We start from the raw sequence: 17,308 nt of genomic DNA, 5'->3' as shown, positions 1-17,308 counted from the left end.
TACTTGGCTATCCTCACCTTCAGGTTCCTCCAAGGACTGATCAAAGATGCAATGCGCTTGAGGACAGCGTTCTGGCAAACAAAACCTTGACAGCATGATTTTAAAAACAGAAGCAGTCCCCCTGGAACTTCCTTGCCCATTAAGACCTGTCACAACAAGGTCCTACTGTGCTCTCCAAGGAAAGCTGCGAGGATTGGCGTAAGAGTGGAGCAGTAGCAGGATCCACCATTGACGAGGTTGGGAAAAGCTTATACCAGCCAACTGCCAAAGTTGACAAATCAAGTTCTTCCAGAAGAACCCGGGCGACTCCCATGAAGTGTTTGCGTTCCATGCGTCCGTAGTTTCCCCAAACTATCACCTTGGAAACGAGAGAGGTGGGGAACATGTTTAGTTCACAAGCAATATCACATGAATGATGGGAGGCTGGCATGGAATTTATCTTTTGGCAAAGCTTATGATCTGAATGATACTGAAGAAGACCAAGGAAGGACTTGAGGTGAAGATCACGGGAGATTCAAGTCAATTGCGCTGTATTTCCTTTTCTTTTTTCAAAACTTCATTAATTTGAAAAATAAAAATAAAATACACACAATATACTAAGAGGCACTGAAATTAAAAGAAGTATTTTAAGTAAACTACTTTAAGTTATTAATTTTAATGGTTCTCAGCCTAGTATATCTGAAGGAGCATCTCCATCCCCATCATTCAGCCCGGACACTGAGATCCAGCGCCGAGGGCCTTCTGGTGGCTCCCTCACTATGAGAAGTGAGGTTACAGGGTACCAGGCAGAGGGCCTTCTCAGTAGTGGCGCCCACCCTGTGGAACGCCCTCCCATCAGATGTCAAGGAAATAAACAACTATCTGACTTTTAGAAGTCATCTGATGGCAGCCCTGTTTAGGGGAGTTTTAAATGTTTGATGTTTTATTGTGTTTTTAATATTCTGTTGGGAGTCGCCCAGAGTGGCGGGGTATAAATTATTGTTATTGTTATTATTATAGAACTAGAATTGTGTCTGCTCTCTGGGTGCTATTAATGGACAGTTACACAGTCCCCCAGCTCTCCCTTCTTGGCTCTTCCTCTCTAGACTGGACACTCCTTCAAGTAGAGGGCTGTCCTTTGCAAAGTAGGACACATGGCCACCTTAGTTCTTCAGCGGAATGGCAACTCATCAAAAAGCACAAACAACTTCCTCTCCCTGTGCGGTGCCTCCCTACGAATGCTACATCCTAGCTGACCACACAGGCCACCCTAACCCTAGCTGTGAGATCTGCCAGGAGGCCTCAGACAGGTCCATCTTACCTGCAGTACTTTGCCTTGTGGACTCTCTGGGAAAAGTAACACTTGGTTGTACAGCGGATCTAAGGACTTGCGAGCCACTTTGGTCTTTTTCTTTGCAATGCACACCCCATTTTCTAGTAGGTAGGCCTTGATGTAAGCAGCTGGAAGAATAACACAGGGTAAAAGGTTGTATTGCCATGTTAAGTACAGGGGCCCCCCACGAACACCACCACCCATTTGCTCAGATGAAGCTACTAAAAAAGGAAAGTGGTCTTTTCAAGCCTTGCTTGGTGTCTGAGTGATGCTGAGTTTGCCTGTGACTGGCCTTGGTATAATGTTTATCTCTAGCCATCATCACACATACGCAGCAAGTATCTATTCAGGATCACATCAGGATGTTTTGCTGCCCGAGAAGTGAGGGACAACATGGTGCAACTCCTATTCCACATACAGAAGCTGATTGGACAGGAAGTTAAATCTTGTTTCAACACTGGTGATGGGATGCTATCCTCCTTCACACCTGAGAACAGCAGATTTGCTTAGTGGGAGCAAGGTGAGTTGTTTGCTACACAGAGCTCTGTCTTCCCACTAAGGATGAAAGGATCTATCTATTTTGGTTCTCTCTGTTTCTCATTTTTTTCCCAGTCTTAAATTCAGCACTCCACATCTCTGCAACAATTTGCAGGTTTTCTTTTAGAAAAACCTCGTGAAAATTCTTCAGAATTTTAGTTCAAGTTTCTCCTAAACAGGCACAATTTTATATGTGGTTTTGACTAATGTACACATTTTTGCAAGGAATTTCTCCTAATGCAATGCATTTTTTGGTATGTTATTTGTATTGACACATTCATTTTTATCCACGCTTTTACATACTATAATGCGTTTTTGTAAACACTGGATGAAGAAGTGCACCACAAAATTCAGGTAAATGCAAATTTTGGAGGATGGCTTTGTTTCGGTTCTCACATTATTTTGGAAAGTGCAAATTTGATAAAGGCAAGCCGAATGAAGTATCTCCCTCATCCCTACCTCCAGTACAGGAGAATCCCTGGATGGGTTGCCAATACTGCCCCATTCTCAATGCACATCCCAGCACCTGCTGTCTGAGGCAGCCACCCCACTCTGAGGTCCTGTGTCTATGGCAGTGTACACACCATTGATTTTAAGCACACTTATTTCCCAAGAGAATCCTGGGAACTGTGTTTCAGAGAACTACAATTCCCAGCTCCCTCTACAAACCACAGTTCTCAGCAGTGTGTGTGTGTGTGTGTGTGTGTGTGTGTGTGTGTGTGTGTGTTGACCCACATGCTTTAAATGCACTTTCAGAGAATGGTGTATATGCAGCCTGGTAGAAATGAGCAAAGAACTGGTTGCTCATCTTAAAAATTATCTGAACCTTGCAAAAAAGTGAGAACCTTGTGATAACTCGTAAGGAATGTGTCAGGGAACTGCCACCAGAGGCAAGAGGAGAGGTAAGACGCTCCAATGATGCAGGGGAGGGAACTAGCAAGGAGAGAGAGAGAGCTTCCGCTGGGGAAGGAAATCCAGGGGACACCAGGGAGAAAGGGGAGGCTGAGAGTACTGCGGAGGGGAGGCTCCGAGACTCTTCCAGTGAAATCAGCGGAGAGAGCACAGGACCTCCGCTTGGCACGCCCACGCTGCGCAGAAGGCTTCCGCACAGAGAATCTAGGAGGAGACTTGGAGTCAAAGAATTTCTATGTTGGAGGAAGTTTAGGAGACGGCCACTCACGGATTCTGCCAGTGACTAAGACAGTCGCGTTGTAAGGGCTGTCAAACCAGGGAAAGGTTTAGCTATACGACCAGCTTGGAGCAGTTTGCAGTTTACGCACAAGCAACCCCAATTCCCATTACAGAATGCTTGAAAAATTCAGATGGCACACACCACACCATCCTTCCCACCCCTTCTAGTTCTCACAATCTTATCAGTTATTCCCTTGTAAAAACCAAGCATCCTTTTTCAATGCTATTACCCAGGATTTGGGAGAGGCAAAGAGGCTGAAACACGCTACCTGGCAGGGTTTTGGAGCCAGGCTTTGGAGTCAATCCTCGAGCTTGAATGATGTCCACTTCTAATTGTCCATTTCGCTCCTGTAATCCAATTTCCACATCACCTGGAAAGCAATCAAAATGAAAAGTAAGCGAGTGTCAAAAAGATCTCTATGAACAACTCCTCATTGCTCTAAGTCAGGCTTCCCCTTGCAACAAGTTGATTATCTAGAGGCAAGAAAGATGGGGATAAAATGGCAACAGAGCTCCCTGACTAGTATGGAATTCAGGCACTGGCCTTCCTTGTCTCAAAGTGGTCCACCAGGCATATGAACTGCCAGAGTCTTTGAATCAACTCACCCTTTCAAAGTGACTTCCAAACTATGTGCCCTTCCTCGAATGATCTCTTGAAATGTTATTTGACATCAGGAGAAGATTGCATTCAGAAGTTTTGAGCACCGATATCAGTGGTGGGACACGCACATGATAAACGTACATACAATTGTGCATGTTGCAAGGAAAAGGTAGAAGTTGTTGTCCCCCCCCCCTAAATAAGCTGGAGGGTAGGCAATTCCAGGACAAGAAAAAGGAAGTACTTCTTTACACAGTGTATAGTGAAAACAGTGGAATAAAACTGTTAAATTGTGGGTGAACATAGCAGACGACACAGCGATTCTTCAAACAGCTCTTGTTTATTCACAGGCCAGAAAAGAACTGAACTGAAGGGTTCAGCCAGCCTGCTAATATAGAGCACCAGTACAACGCAACTGTAACAACTTTCTGTAACTATCCAATCACCGAACGTCACTTTCAATCCCTTATTTGCATGTGGACCTGAGTGAAAACTATCCACAGTATCCCCCTGCTGGCCCAGGGTGAGAACTTCAGTATATAACACAAACTTTACCTGCATTTCACCAGCTGAATTTTGATCCATGAAAGAGTAAAGAGTGACCTTAAGGGGAAGGAACCTTGTTAAACTACAATGGTTAATACCTTAGTGCCCGGCATCATTATGGCTTCTTCTCTTTTCTTCCTTCCCACATGCTCAACGGGATCACTTGGCTAAGACTTTCCAAAGAAAGGCTAACCTTTTAAGAAGCCTCAGAAAACTTTTATTCTGAAACTTGTTTTTGCTTATTACAGCTATCACCATTTGGATTTTTTTTATATGTTGCATGCTCTTCTACTATTTCTTGTTATAATGTACATATTGTTGGATGTTTCAAAGCAATCTGTGTTCTTATCAAGACCTTTCCCTCAAGTAATTTGATTTATCTTTAATGTCCATGCTTTACCACACAAATACCGGCCGGGCATTGCTTTAAGGGAATCTCACACATTCTGATTTACACAAGCAACTCCATGTTTTCTTAGCTACTCGGAAGAGAGGAGGCGGGAGCTTCAATCACAGACTAGCAAACTCCAGTTGGACAGTTATAGCTTATTGGGAGGTTTGCGCAACATACCCGCTTCCCCAGAGGAGCAGACTTTTTGCGATAAGGAAAATAGTGGAAAAATACATTGCAAAGTGTGAGATTACACTTGCTTTGGTGCCCCACAAAGAAATCCAGGTGAATGCCCATTGAATAGCCAACTTCATCTAATCTATTGTGCATCAGGATGAATGCACAATAAAGAGGTCAAATCGTAGCACTCTCATTTATTTCCCCTTTGTTGTGTCATTCCGTCTGCTTATAAATTTGTAATTCCCTTAGGATAGGGCAACCTGGCAAACCTCCTCTTTGCAAAGCATCATGTGCATTGATAGCACTATTCAAACACAAAAACACATTCATAAAAAAAAATGGTTTTCTCTTGCTTACCCATGGAGGTAGTAGCCAAGGTTTGGCGACCCACAAACTGTGCAGGCCCCATGCTGCCCAGGAAATCGCTGAACTGCCCAGCAGCTGCCAGGTGAACTCCATTGAAGTTCAAGCTGCAAAATAAATTGGTTAGTGTAATTAATTGTTTCGAGATTTGCTAAATACACAGTCTTAAGCTAACTGGAAATATGCGTGAAATGAAGAGCTATTTCTGCATGAGTTCCAGTCTCGCTGGTTTTCAAACTGGCTTGACGCGCTTTCAGTTTCTTCCCATAACCGCAAGGGATGTGTGCTTAGTGTAGTTACAGATAATCACAGAAAAAACAATTATCGTCATGATAAATCAACATGGGAAATTGGTGTCATTTTCCTGTATCAAGCTTCTCCTGCCTCCCCCAAATACAGTAGGAAAAACTGAAACTCTTTTGCCTGGGGGTCCGAATGGCATGCAATTAATTTTTTGCTGATGTGCAGTCTCTCTCTCCTGAGGCTATTACATCTAGGAGGGAATCTAGAGCCAAACAGACTAGCCGTACTGTATTTATACTCAATGGAAACCACAGTAGATGAAAGCAGAAATTCCCTCTCACAATTAAAAATTCATTGCGAAGCTGAATGGATCCTGTTCAGAAGTGAAAATTATACAGTAGGATGTGTTAAATCTGTTGAGGTGCATCTTGATTTGCTTCCTTGTATTTCATATAATTTCACTTTGGGCTCTTTCTGACCCTCTGTTAATTTCTGGCATATTTCCCATGCTAACGTCCTTCCTCCTCCCATACATTTGAAGGAGTTTATTGTTATTATTATTCTGAAGAATTTAATTTCCTGATTATGCCACCAATGACATCATGGTACACCAATCAGAAACTGCAATGCTTGTAAAGTGATGTGAATTTGGATATCTCAATAAAAATGCTGAATCCTGATGCCTCAGATGTTCCCGGCCAACTGTACATATCAATCAGACCATTTTGCCTCTGCCCATTTTCCCAATCTTAAGTTTATTTATTTCATTGATTACATCTATATCCCACCTTTATCTTCCAAGGAACTCAAGGTGGTATACATGGTTCTCCTCCTCCCCGTTTTGTCCTCACAACAATCCTGTGAGGTAGTTTAGGCTAAGTGATGGTGATTGGCCCAAGGTCACCCAATGAGTTTCATGGCTGAGTGGGGATTTGAAGTCTCCCAGGTCATAGTCCAAAACTCTAAACATTATCTGAAGATGAAAGCTCATACCAATAACAAACTTAGTTGGTCTCTAAGGGACGCGGATGGTGCTGTGGGTTAAACCACAGAGCCTAGGACTTGCCGATCAGAAGGTTGGCGGTTCGGATCTCCATGATTGGGTGAGCTCCCATTGCTCAGTCCCTGCTCCTGCCAACCTAGCAGTTCGAAAGCATGTCAAAGTGCAAGTAGATAAATAGGTGCTGCTCCGGCTGGAAGGTAAATGGTGTTTCCGTGCGCTGCTCTGGTTCGCCATGCTGGCTACATGACCTGGAAGCTGTACGCCAGCTCCCTCGGCCAATAAAGCGAGATGAGCACTGCAACCCCAGAGTCCGCCACGACTGGACCTAATGGTCAGGGGTCCCTTTACCTTTATCTTTAAGGTGCTACTGGAAGGATTTTTAAAATTTTATTTCCACTATGGCAGACCAACATGGCTACCTACCTGTAACAATACACTACTGTTAGGTATAAAACACAGGTCCCAAGACTCTGGGTCCTGGGAACCTACAAACAGAATCTGAACAAAATTGGTGAAGCAGCAAAGAGCTTATTGGTTACATACGTTCTTGCAAGAAGTGGGTGTCTGAAAGCATGCACACCCAAATTTAGCAAAACACAAGCTTATATTCCCCATACCCGAGTGCAGTTTCCCTTCCCTGTTTCCCCATTGGCTGGCTACGTCAGGGTTCACAGCCTATCACAATTGCCTAATTAAAATACTAAAATCTCCGCCTTTGTTGACATCTCCCATTACTCTGAATTTACCCACCACCTACTTCTGATTATTTTCATCCTTATTTGGTCCATGCTCCTAGGTTTGACACATTGACTCAAGTGATAATGCTACAATCTGACCACCCTAGGCGAACACGGGTTCTATGTCTGCTGAAGCGTATAGATAAACCACATTTCAACTGCAAGACACCCTGTTTTCGGGCTCTCTAATCACAAGCCCTGCTAAAGATAAGCTTCTAAGCGAGTTGGCGGTTACTTAGCTGTTGTGACCTTTTGGCCTTTTATGGGGAAAAACAGCATTTTCATTTCTTACAACTATACTGCCACATTTCCACAGACTGCAGTGCTAGGGTGAGGAGCTGGGCCCTTTTATAAGGCCGGAGAGCGTACTCAAGTGAAAACCCTGGTGGCTTTCCAGTTGGCCCTGCCCTCCTTGTGATGCTCACCTATGCCCACCTGTGAATGGCCAATTCAAACTCCCACGGCTGCTGCCATTCTATGGACATCAGCCTTTGCCAACTTGTGGCCTCCAGATATTATTGTCGGGCTACAGCTCTCATCATCCCTGACAGCTGGGCCAGTGGGAGCTGTAGTCCAAAGCATTTGGAGATTGTGGAAAGCTGGGATAGATAATACTGAGCTCAACAGAACAATGCAAGGTAGCTTCATATGTCAATGTGACCGCAAAAATGGACGTCCCATTATGGATGATGTCAGCCCATTATTAGCCGACTTCTAACTGAATGGGGTTTTGACACCTATTAATGATTGCATGCAAAGGTTTGTGGGTTTAGAGCAACTAATCTGTAAAGCTAACACAAAGTCCTTGCAGACACACTGCACAGCAGACATGGTGCAAATGCATGCTTGCCCTTCTTAGTACAGATAATGATGCCTTTCTCTGTAATGACACAGAATTCCATAGAAAGAGAAGGAGAGCTCTGAGCTTCAGCATTTGACCTATTCGTGTGGGTGGAAGGAGAAAACAATCTTGGCATGGAGAGTGGGTGGATGGCTAGCTCATATTACAAACAGAGCAGTTCTGGGCACAAAACATCAACAACCCTGTACTGACTTCTCAACAAAATTGTAAGTGATATATAGGCAGTTAAATTAGCATATTGGAAGCTATTAGTTAGCAATTGCAGGAGAAGATGTTGCACCGAGCAGAGGCACAGCATTAGCAAATGTTTGACCCCGAGTACAGACTCGTTTCTGAGAAACCGATTTTAGGAGGCAGCGAACCATTTTACTGATCTGGTATGTGTTCCCTGCGGCGATGCATGTGACAGCGCCAGAAATTTTGTAATTACGCTTGACATTAATGTGCAGCAGCTTCCCAGGAAAGATGGCTGAAAAGCTGAGGAGGTCATATGAGGGAAGCATGGCCTGACTAGTCCAGAGGACACCTACTGACAGCGGTGAACAGTCTGGAAATGCTAAATGAGAAGGGAGTCTCTGTAACAAAATCTTGTTCTGAGGCAGAGTGCTAAGGAAGGAGGTGTTTATGGCCTCTGAATTCTCCTCCAATGGCTATTCCCCTCACCAAGAAGAGTTTGGATTTGATATCCTGCTTTATCACTACCCGAAGGAGTCTCATAGTGGCTAACATTCTCCTTTCCCTTCCTCCCACACAACAAACACTCTGAGGTGAGTGGGGCTGAGAGATTTCAAAGAAGTGTGACTAGCCCAAGGTCACCCAGCAGCTGCATGTGGAGGAGCAGAGACGCAAACCCTGTTCACCAGATTACGAGTCTACCGCTCTTAACCACTACATCACACTGGCTCTCAAAAGCAACACAACAAAAGAAGACCCCCCCCAATGCATGTGCTAATTCACCCACAATGCCTTCTTTGCCTCAGTCTTCTCCGATAAAGAAAACAATGCCCAACCTGAAGAATTTGGAGCAAATGATTCAGCAAAGGAAACACAGCCCAGAATAACTAAGGAGATAGTACAAGAATACTTGGCTAGTTTAGATGTATTCAAGTCTCCAGGGCCAGATGAACTGCATCCAAGAGTATTAAAAGAACTGGCAGATGTGATCTCAGAACCACTGGTAGTCATCTTTGAGAATTCCTGGAGAACAGGCGAAGTCCCGGCAGACTGGAGGAGGGACCCTTCACTGGTCTAGGCACACCCACACAGGCACACCTGATTCAGATGATAAAGCAATGCTGGCTGTTGTTTACATACCAATGAACCTTGATTTAAATCCCGTAATGGTTGCTCCCATGTAGATGTTAAGCAGCATCAAGGACAGGATGAAACTCTGCAGAAGCCACAGCAAAAATGCCACATGTGCAGAGTGACTTTAATTCTCCAACAAGTTAACCACAGCAGGTCTACATCTCCCTAGGATTAAGGGAGGGAGTGCAGTGTCTGATCAAAGATTGAGGCTTCTAGCACTTCTCATATAAATTAACCACTGAATTAGAGCTGAAGCTTGTTTTATTTTTATCCTTTTTGGTTATTTCAGTATGTGAAATATATCAGCTTCTGATTCAAACAGATTGTATCACAAGCCTGTTCCTTGTGATCCGCATCTTCCTGTATATGTTTCAAATGTGTTATAATTTATTTGAGGGAAATGCTTCTGAATGTGGCCTTTGAACAAACGTTCTTCAAGGAAGTCCGTCGCAAAGTTTGCTGTTCATTCATTATAATTGCTTCCATTATCGTTTGGTTTTCATCGTTTGAGGTTGATACCTTAATAGTAACAGTGATGACAAACCTTTAAAGAGCAAAGTGTTGTGCAGCCCAGTCCTATAGCATCTTTACACAGAGGTAAGTGCCACTGAAGGTGGAATCATAGAACTGTAGGGTTGGAAACGATTCCATGGGATTCTTGCAATGCAGGAATCCCAACTAAAGCATCCATGACAGGTGGCCATCCAACCTCTGCTTAAAAAATTTCCAAGGAAGGAGAGTCCACCATCTTCCAAGGATGATGGCTCCACTGTCAAACTCAGACATGAGTTTCTCCCAGCGCTATGTGAAGTGATGCTGGAGGCTGTACCTGGGACTATTTGCAAGTGAAGCATGTGCTCCACCACTAAGCTATGGTTCTTCTCAAAGGAGGACTGAATAACTGCAACGCAACTACATGGCAGTTTCACTGCATGCGCAAACTGAGGCACACACCATCAAACCACTTGCTATGCTGTTTCCAGAGCTGTGTAACCGACCCTTGTTTTGATCAATACACATGCTACCAGAGTCACAAGTATGATTCCACCTAACCCTATCAAGAAGGTACTAAGAAAGTTTTGGTGCTGACCTTTAAAGCCCTAAATGACCTTGGCCCAGTATACCAGAAGGAGCATCTCCACCCCCATCGCGAGAAGTGAGGTTGCAGGGAACGAGGCAGAGGGCCTTCTCGGTAGTGGCGCCCGCCCTCCCATCAGATGTCAAGGAAATAAACAACTATCTGACTTTTAGAAGACAACTGAAGGCAGCCCTGTTTAGGGAAGTTTTTAATGTTTGGTGTTTTATCGAGTTTTTAATATTCTCTTAGGGACGCGGGTGGCGCTGTAGGTAAAACCTCAGTGCCTAGGACTTGCCGATCGTATGGTCGGCGGTTCGAATCCCTGCGGCGGGGTGAGCTCCCATCGTTCGGTCGCAGCTCCTGCCCACCTAGCAGTTTGAAAGCACTCTTAAGTGCAAGTAGATAAATAGGGACCGCTTTATAGCGGGAAGGTAAATGGCGTTTCCGTGTGCTGCGCTGGTGTTGGCTCGCCAACTGCAGCTTTGTCATGCTGGCCACGTGACCCGGAAGTGTCTTCGGACGGCGCCGGCTCACGGCCTCTAGAGCGAGATGAGCACGCAACCCTAGAGTCGGACACGACTGGCCCGTACGGGCAGGGGTACCTCTACCTTTACGTTTAATATTCTCTTGGGGAAACCCAGCCAGAGTGGCAGGGTATAAAAAATAAATTATTCTTATTATCAGCATGTTCCTCTGCACTTTGGAAAGGACAAGTAATCCAGTCAACAGAGAGGCTTTTGGTGCTATAGCAGAGAAGGGGCTGCTCCTCTTTACACAAAGTATTAATAAGGAGCACGCTATATTCCTTCTATCAAACCTGGGAGAAACGTCTGCACCCTTCATGCAACTGAGCCCAGAGGACAAAATGGACTTAATAAGCTTTCTCTTGGTGATCAGCATTTTTCTTTTTTCGTTTTTCAAAGGGATATCCAATTTCTCTTCTTCTATGACCTTTGCCTCCTAGTCATTACAATTAATGATGAACTTGTTATGGCAGCATGTTAATGATTTTAATAAAATTAGCTCAGGCGGCCTTTGGAAGCAGTACTTGACTCCTCCTCTGAACTTTATACAGATGGGTGAATCTGCCCTGGGCAGCAGCTGACAAACCAGTATGTGCTGTATCATCAGGTCTGATCAAAGTTAGTGGAGGTCAGGGATTGCTGCAGCACCGCTTGAATTCAGCACAGAGCTGTAAGCTATGAGCAGGGTGAGCTCCGTTCATACTCCTTCAGCACCGCGAGGCTTAGGCCACATCCACAATCAGGCATTTCAAGCACATGGCTTCCCCCAGAGAATCTTGGGAAATGTAGTTGAAGGGTATCGGGAAGCTTAGCTCTCTGCTGGTGGCAAAGTGCAGTTCCCAGGATTCTCTGTGAGAAGCCAAGAGATTTAAATCTATGGTGTGGAGGGGATTTTATGATCTGGAAAAAAGAAAGGAAAAGTGACATTGCATGTTCTTTTGTAATTCAAGAAAATCTTTAATAAAAATTATTTCCATATATATATATATATATACATACACACATACACATATATAGTCTGAAGCTCAACATCAAAAAAAACGAAGATCATGGCCACTGGGCCCATTACCTCCTGGCAAATAGAAGGGGAAGAAATGGAGGCAGTGAGAGATTTTACTTTCTTGAGCTCCATGATCACTGCAGATGGTGACAGCAGTCACGAAATTAAAAGACGCCTACTTCTTGGGAGAAAAGCGATGGCAAACCTAGACAGCATCTTAAAAAGCAGAGACATCACCTTGCCAACAAAGGTCTGTATAGTTAAAGCCATGGTTTTCCCAGTAGTGATGTATGGAAGCGAGAGCTGGACCCTAAAGAAGGCTGATCACCGAAGAATTGATGCTTTTGAATTATGGTGCTGGAGGAGACTCTAGAGAGTCCCATGGACTGCAAGAAGATCCAACCTATCTATTCTGAAGGAAATCAGCCCTGAGTGCTCACTGGAAGGACAGATCGTGAAGCTGAGACTCCAGTACGCTGGCCACCTCATGAGAAGAGAAGACTCCTTGGAAAAGACCCTGATGTTGGGAAAGATGGAGGGCACGAGGAGAAGGGGACGACAGAGGACGAGATGGCTGGACAGTGTTCTCGAAGCTACCAGCATGAGTTTGACCAAACTGCGGGAGGCAGTGGAAGACAGGAGTGCCTGGCGTGCTCTGGTCCATGGGGTCATGAAGAGTCGGACACGACTAAACAACAACATATATATATATATTTCTATCTATGGTGTGGATAGAGTGCATACTAGTTTGGGCAGCTATTGCATGAAAGCTTCCCTAAATGGACATAGTACCGTATTTTTTGCCCTATAGGAAGCACTTTTTCCCCTCCAAAAATGAAGGGGGAATCTGGGTGCGTCCTATGGGGCAAATGCAGGCTTTCACTGAAGCCTGGAGAGCGAGAGGGGTCGGTGCGCACCGACCCCTCTCGCTCTCCAGGCTTCAGGAGAGCCCCAGCACCAGCCCCACAAGGTCGGGGGACAGAGGGAGGCGGAACGCCGCCATCCCGCTGTCTCCCGAAGTGGTTTGGAGGCTGACGGCAGGGAGAAGGGCGCTTCTCCCCGCTGCCTGCCCCACCACTCCGGGGACAGCAGGGAGACGCGCTGTGTCTCCCTGCTGTCCCCGGACCTGATCTCCAGGCGGGCGGGGGGGGGAGAAGAGCGCTTCTCCCCGCTGCCTGCCCCACCACTCCGGGGACAGCAGGGAGACGCAGCGCGTCTCCCCGCTGTCCCCGGACTTGATCTGAAGGCGGGCGGCGGGGAGAAGAGCGCTTCTCCCCGCTGCCTGCCCCACAAGCGCCTGGGGGGGGGGAATAATTTTTTTTCTTTATTTTCCCCTCAAAAAACTTGATGCGTCCTATGGGCTGGTGCATCCTATGGGGTGAAAAATACGGTAATTGAGATCTCATGAGTGGAACTTTGCTGACAGGGAGCTCTCTCTGGCAGAAAGGGATTTTTTTTAAAAAAAATTTGCCAATTCCCCTGAAACTTCTTTGCCCTGGAAATCTTTCCCAGAGAATCAGTGAAACCAATGGGCCAGTACAACAGGTGGAGTTAGGGGTTTCAGGGTAAAGTTACCAGATTTCCCCCCAATGAATCTGGGGACATTTTCCAACTTTAATGGATTTTGTAAGGGGACTGATTTGTAAATCCGGGGACTGTCCCTGGGATATCTAGTAACTTTATTTCAGGGAGGAAATTGAAAAAAACCCATCTTTGTTCTTCCACCCGTGGGGAGCCTCTGATGGATCAAAGGATTTTTCATGAGAGAAAGGATTCTTTTCATGGAAGATCAGACAGCATATTGGAAGCCAAGCATTGGAAACAAATGAAAATATAGCATTCCTGTACCATTACATTCATGCATAACCAGTCTGCTGCCTCCACTCACATGATTACCAGCTCTGTCAACTGTGCCTCTTTGAAGGGAAAACACCAGTGTGTTTTCTTTTCTTTATGAAGTGTTCCCCCAAAACACCCAGACTAAAGTAAACTCAAATATAATGTCTGCAAGAGATGTTAGATCATAGCGGTGTTGCTTGCAAGAGCTCAGTTTCTCATGTAACACATGTTAAATATAAGCAAGGTCACCCTCACAACAAACCCATTGGAATTTAATTTCTAGGCCAAGAAGAAACAACAGCAAAATCAATTTCTTGGCGCTGAAGCATCCCTGCTGGTGTTTGCTAAGTGCCAGTGACTATTTATGGCATCTGCAACACATCTGGTCTGCACTGTAAAAATCAGATATCTGCTTAGTATCTTCCAGATTGTCTACTTAGGGAAATCAGAGAAAGGTTATTTATTTATTGCATTACATCTCACCTTTCCCCCAAGGAACTGAAGGTGGCATGCCTGGTCCCATCACTCCTTAGTTTATCCTCACAACAACTCTGTGAGGCTGAAAGATGGTGACTGGCTCAAGATGCTTCCTGGCTGAGCAGGAATTCAAACTATGGCCTCCCTTCAACACTTGAACCGCTACAACATCACACCATATCACGATGGCACAGCCATGAGAGATTGTGAACCATTCCAAAGGCAGTACAGTCGTACCTTGGCTCCTAAACGCCTTGGTACTTGGATGTTTTGGCTCCTGAATGCCACCAACCCAGAAGTGAGTGTTTTGGTTCGCAAACGTTCTTTGGAACCTGAATGTCCGATGGGGCTTCTGCGGCTTCTAATTGGCTGCAGGAACTTCCTGCAGCCAATCAGAAGCCGCGCTTTGGTTTCTGAACATTTTGGAAGTTGAACGGACTTCTGGAACAGATTCCGTTTGACTTCCAAGGTATGACGGTATTATAAAAAAAATATGTCCCATCAATGAAGTAGTTTTCGGAAGAGGGGCCGGCAAATAGCATATTGAGTTTGGTGGGGCAGTGCCTCATTTACCCGAATGGCCAGCATCTCTTGTGTTGCAACTTAGGGTTTCTGAGAGACAGAGGAGTCAGCTATACAGCTGCAAATAAAACGTTTTGAATGTGTTGTAAAGCGCAATATACAATTGTGACACGAGATGGGGACAGTGAGCTATAGCAAATTCAATGCGTTTTTCAAAACAATTATAAAAAAAGCATTTTCACAACATTTTAAACATGTGTGTAGTTTCCACCTTGCCGATCTGCTGCAATTAACTCAGAGATCTACCGGTAGATCCTGAATGACATTCTGTCCATCACTGATACAATCTATCCTGCTTTAAATCCTAAAGCAGCGGGTGGGGAACCTGTGGCTCTCCAGAGCTTGATGGACACCAGCTCCCATAATCCCTGGTCCTTGACCATGCTTGCTGGGGCTGATGGGAGCTGGAGTCCAACAAATATCTGAAGTGCCATAGGTGTTCCAGCCCTGCCCAACGCCAACAAGTATCCATAAAACTCACTTAAAGAATCTTAAAAGGCAGGAAAAGACCACAACGAGGCAGAAATAATAGCAGCAGCAGCAAGGTTAATAAAAGATGAAACAGTCAATGCTGTCTGGCACATAATGATGATAACTGCACCAGTCATCTCTTAGTCTTATATAGTGGCTAATCAAGGCTTGGTCACTGTGCATTTCCTTTATTATTTAAACATGCTATATTAATAGCCCAGCAAATACCAGGCCATGCTCTCTGCCTCTCACCAGCATGTATATATTGTGGTTTTTATGTTGATCTTTTCTGTGAACTGCCCTGAGACCTCCAGTTATAGGGCAGTATATTAATGATGATGATGATGATGATGATGATGATGATGATATCACACCACAGTTACATTCAGCATTTAAAGGAACCATTGCAAGCTGCTCTGCCGAACTTACTATCCCTTGCCCACCACCCACCGCAGTATAATTTACCCATATTCTTGACCTGCTTTTAAAATCCTATTTTGGAAAGTGACAGTAGCACGAGCAGCCTAATGAAGGAAACTGCTTGCAGCAAGGAATGCTTTGAAGAATATCCCAAGCGGGAGCCGTTCCCCTCCAACCTGCCAAATGTGACGCATTAGTATGCGGAAAGCAGTTTCCGCGCAGCTAAGTTTAGGCAAACGTATCATTAATTTCTTTTCTTGTCCGTGTGGAGTTTGTGACCTCTTTTCAAATCTATTTTTAAAGCGGTTCTGAGATCTTCCATGCCAAGTGCTGCTACAGAGTGCCAAGCCAAAGCTTTCAACTCACCAACAGCCTCAAGATTTCATTACTTTGCCTGTCCACCTTTCCAAGCTCTCCAACCCGGAAAAAGCCATTGCTCTGCAACTCCCAACGATTCAAATGGCCAAAGAGGGCCAAAGAGAAACATATTCCCCACCCTCTCCATGCCCTGGAACTCAGAAAACCTTCCCTTTAGTTACCCGCCTATGCTCACTGTGCAAAAAAAGCGCTCAGTGGTTCCCCACCACCAATATGGACCACTTGGAAATTGCCAAGGGTCTTGGCAGACCACTTAATTACTTTTCTGCCTGCAGAGATTGTAATGTGCTGTGCTGGAGGTTGTATAATTTTTAAATTGCATTTTATTATTGCTTTTATTTCTTATATATCGAATCTTATTGCATTGCAATTTGAATTCTGTAGAATTCAAAACGGTAATGGCAAAATCCAATATAAGAAATAAAAGAAGCAATTAAAAATAAAATTGATCTGCCACCTCCCGTCTTCAGCCACAAATCTACAGATATGCCATGGAGCACGTGCTGAGGAGATTTCACCCCTCCCATATCCAAGAATCTGCTGATGTTCTCTGCTGATTCTCCAGAGAGGAGGGGTGGTTTCTGCTCTCTACTTATTCCGCTCCAGCCTCACATCAATGTGTCGGAGAGAGAGAGACTGAGTGTTAGAGAGAGATCGTGTGTATAGATAAGGTTGCTGCTAAGAGCAGCTGCAGACACTCAGTGCAGTTCAGCATTTTCGTTTAGACCTCTTTTAGCTCTGTGTATAGTTGTGTATTATAGTTGTAGATAGAATAAAGAAGATATTCTACAGAGCTGCTCTCCGAGTCATTTATGCTCTGCTATACTCTGCTATACTCTACTGTATGACAACTGTCTTATTGAAGAAGTGAATCCGGTGCTCACAACTCTAAGCTGTGAGTCCACAGCACTTTGACCTGTTCCTGTGCAGAAGGTGGTCTCTGGAAGTGCTACTCAGCTCGCCTAGCCCAGTCGGGGCTGAAGTGGATGAGTCCAGTTGGTGGCACTGGCTCAAGGGCGATGCTGACACGTGCATGATCAAGGTTTTGGAACCCCTGACTTATAAGTAGCTAGGGATGTTGGAATAGTCAATGAAAAGGGAAAGAACAGCAGAAATTGCCAATGTTTGCTTACTTGCCCCATGTCAACAAAGACAATCAGTATTTGCTGTTGTTGTTTTCTGTCCACAAGCAAAACTTAATTAATTATTTTCCCCTCCGTCATTTGCATTGTGTTTCCTTTACACTGAAATGAATAGGGTGGGATAAT

The 17,308-nt window shown here is 44.8% G+C and overlaps 1 protein-coding gene across 2 annotated transcripts in view; it reads right to left on the bottom strand.

Moving 5' to 3' along the window:
• Positions 1-139: 139 nt before the first annotated feature.
• Positions 140-17,308, bottom strand: part of RIMS4 (regulating synaptic membrane exocytosis 4) — a gene marked incomplete at its 3' end in the record, with an annotated part of 104,747 nt that continues 87,578 nt past the window's right edge. For both annotated transcript variants that reach the window (XM_082226479.1, XM_082226480.1), the window contains exons 3-6: positions 5,113-5,225; positions 3,310-3,411; positions 1,301-1,440; positions 140-358 (exon numbers count right to left, since the gene is read on the bottom strand). In XM_082226479.1, the coding sequence (XP_082082605.1) occupies positions 140-358; positions 1,301-1,440; positions 3,310-3,411; positions 5,113-5,225 (574 nt within the window). The remainder of the gene's footprint in view (positions 359-1,300; positions 1,441-3,309; positions 3,412-5,112; positions 5,226-17,308) is intronic.

Source organism: Podarcis vaucheri, assembly GCF_965113315.1.
Source record: "Podarcis vaucheri genome assembly, chromosome: 6".
Lineage (NCBI taxonomy): Eukaryota > Metazoa > Chordata > Lepidosauria > Squamata > Lacertidae > Podarcis > Podarcis vaucheri.
Note: the sequence above shows the minus strand (reverse complement) of the source record. Positions and strands in the feature narration are given on the sequence as shown.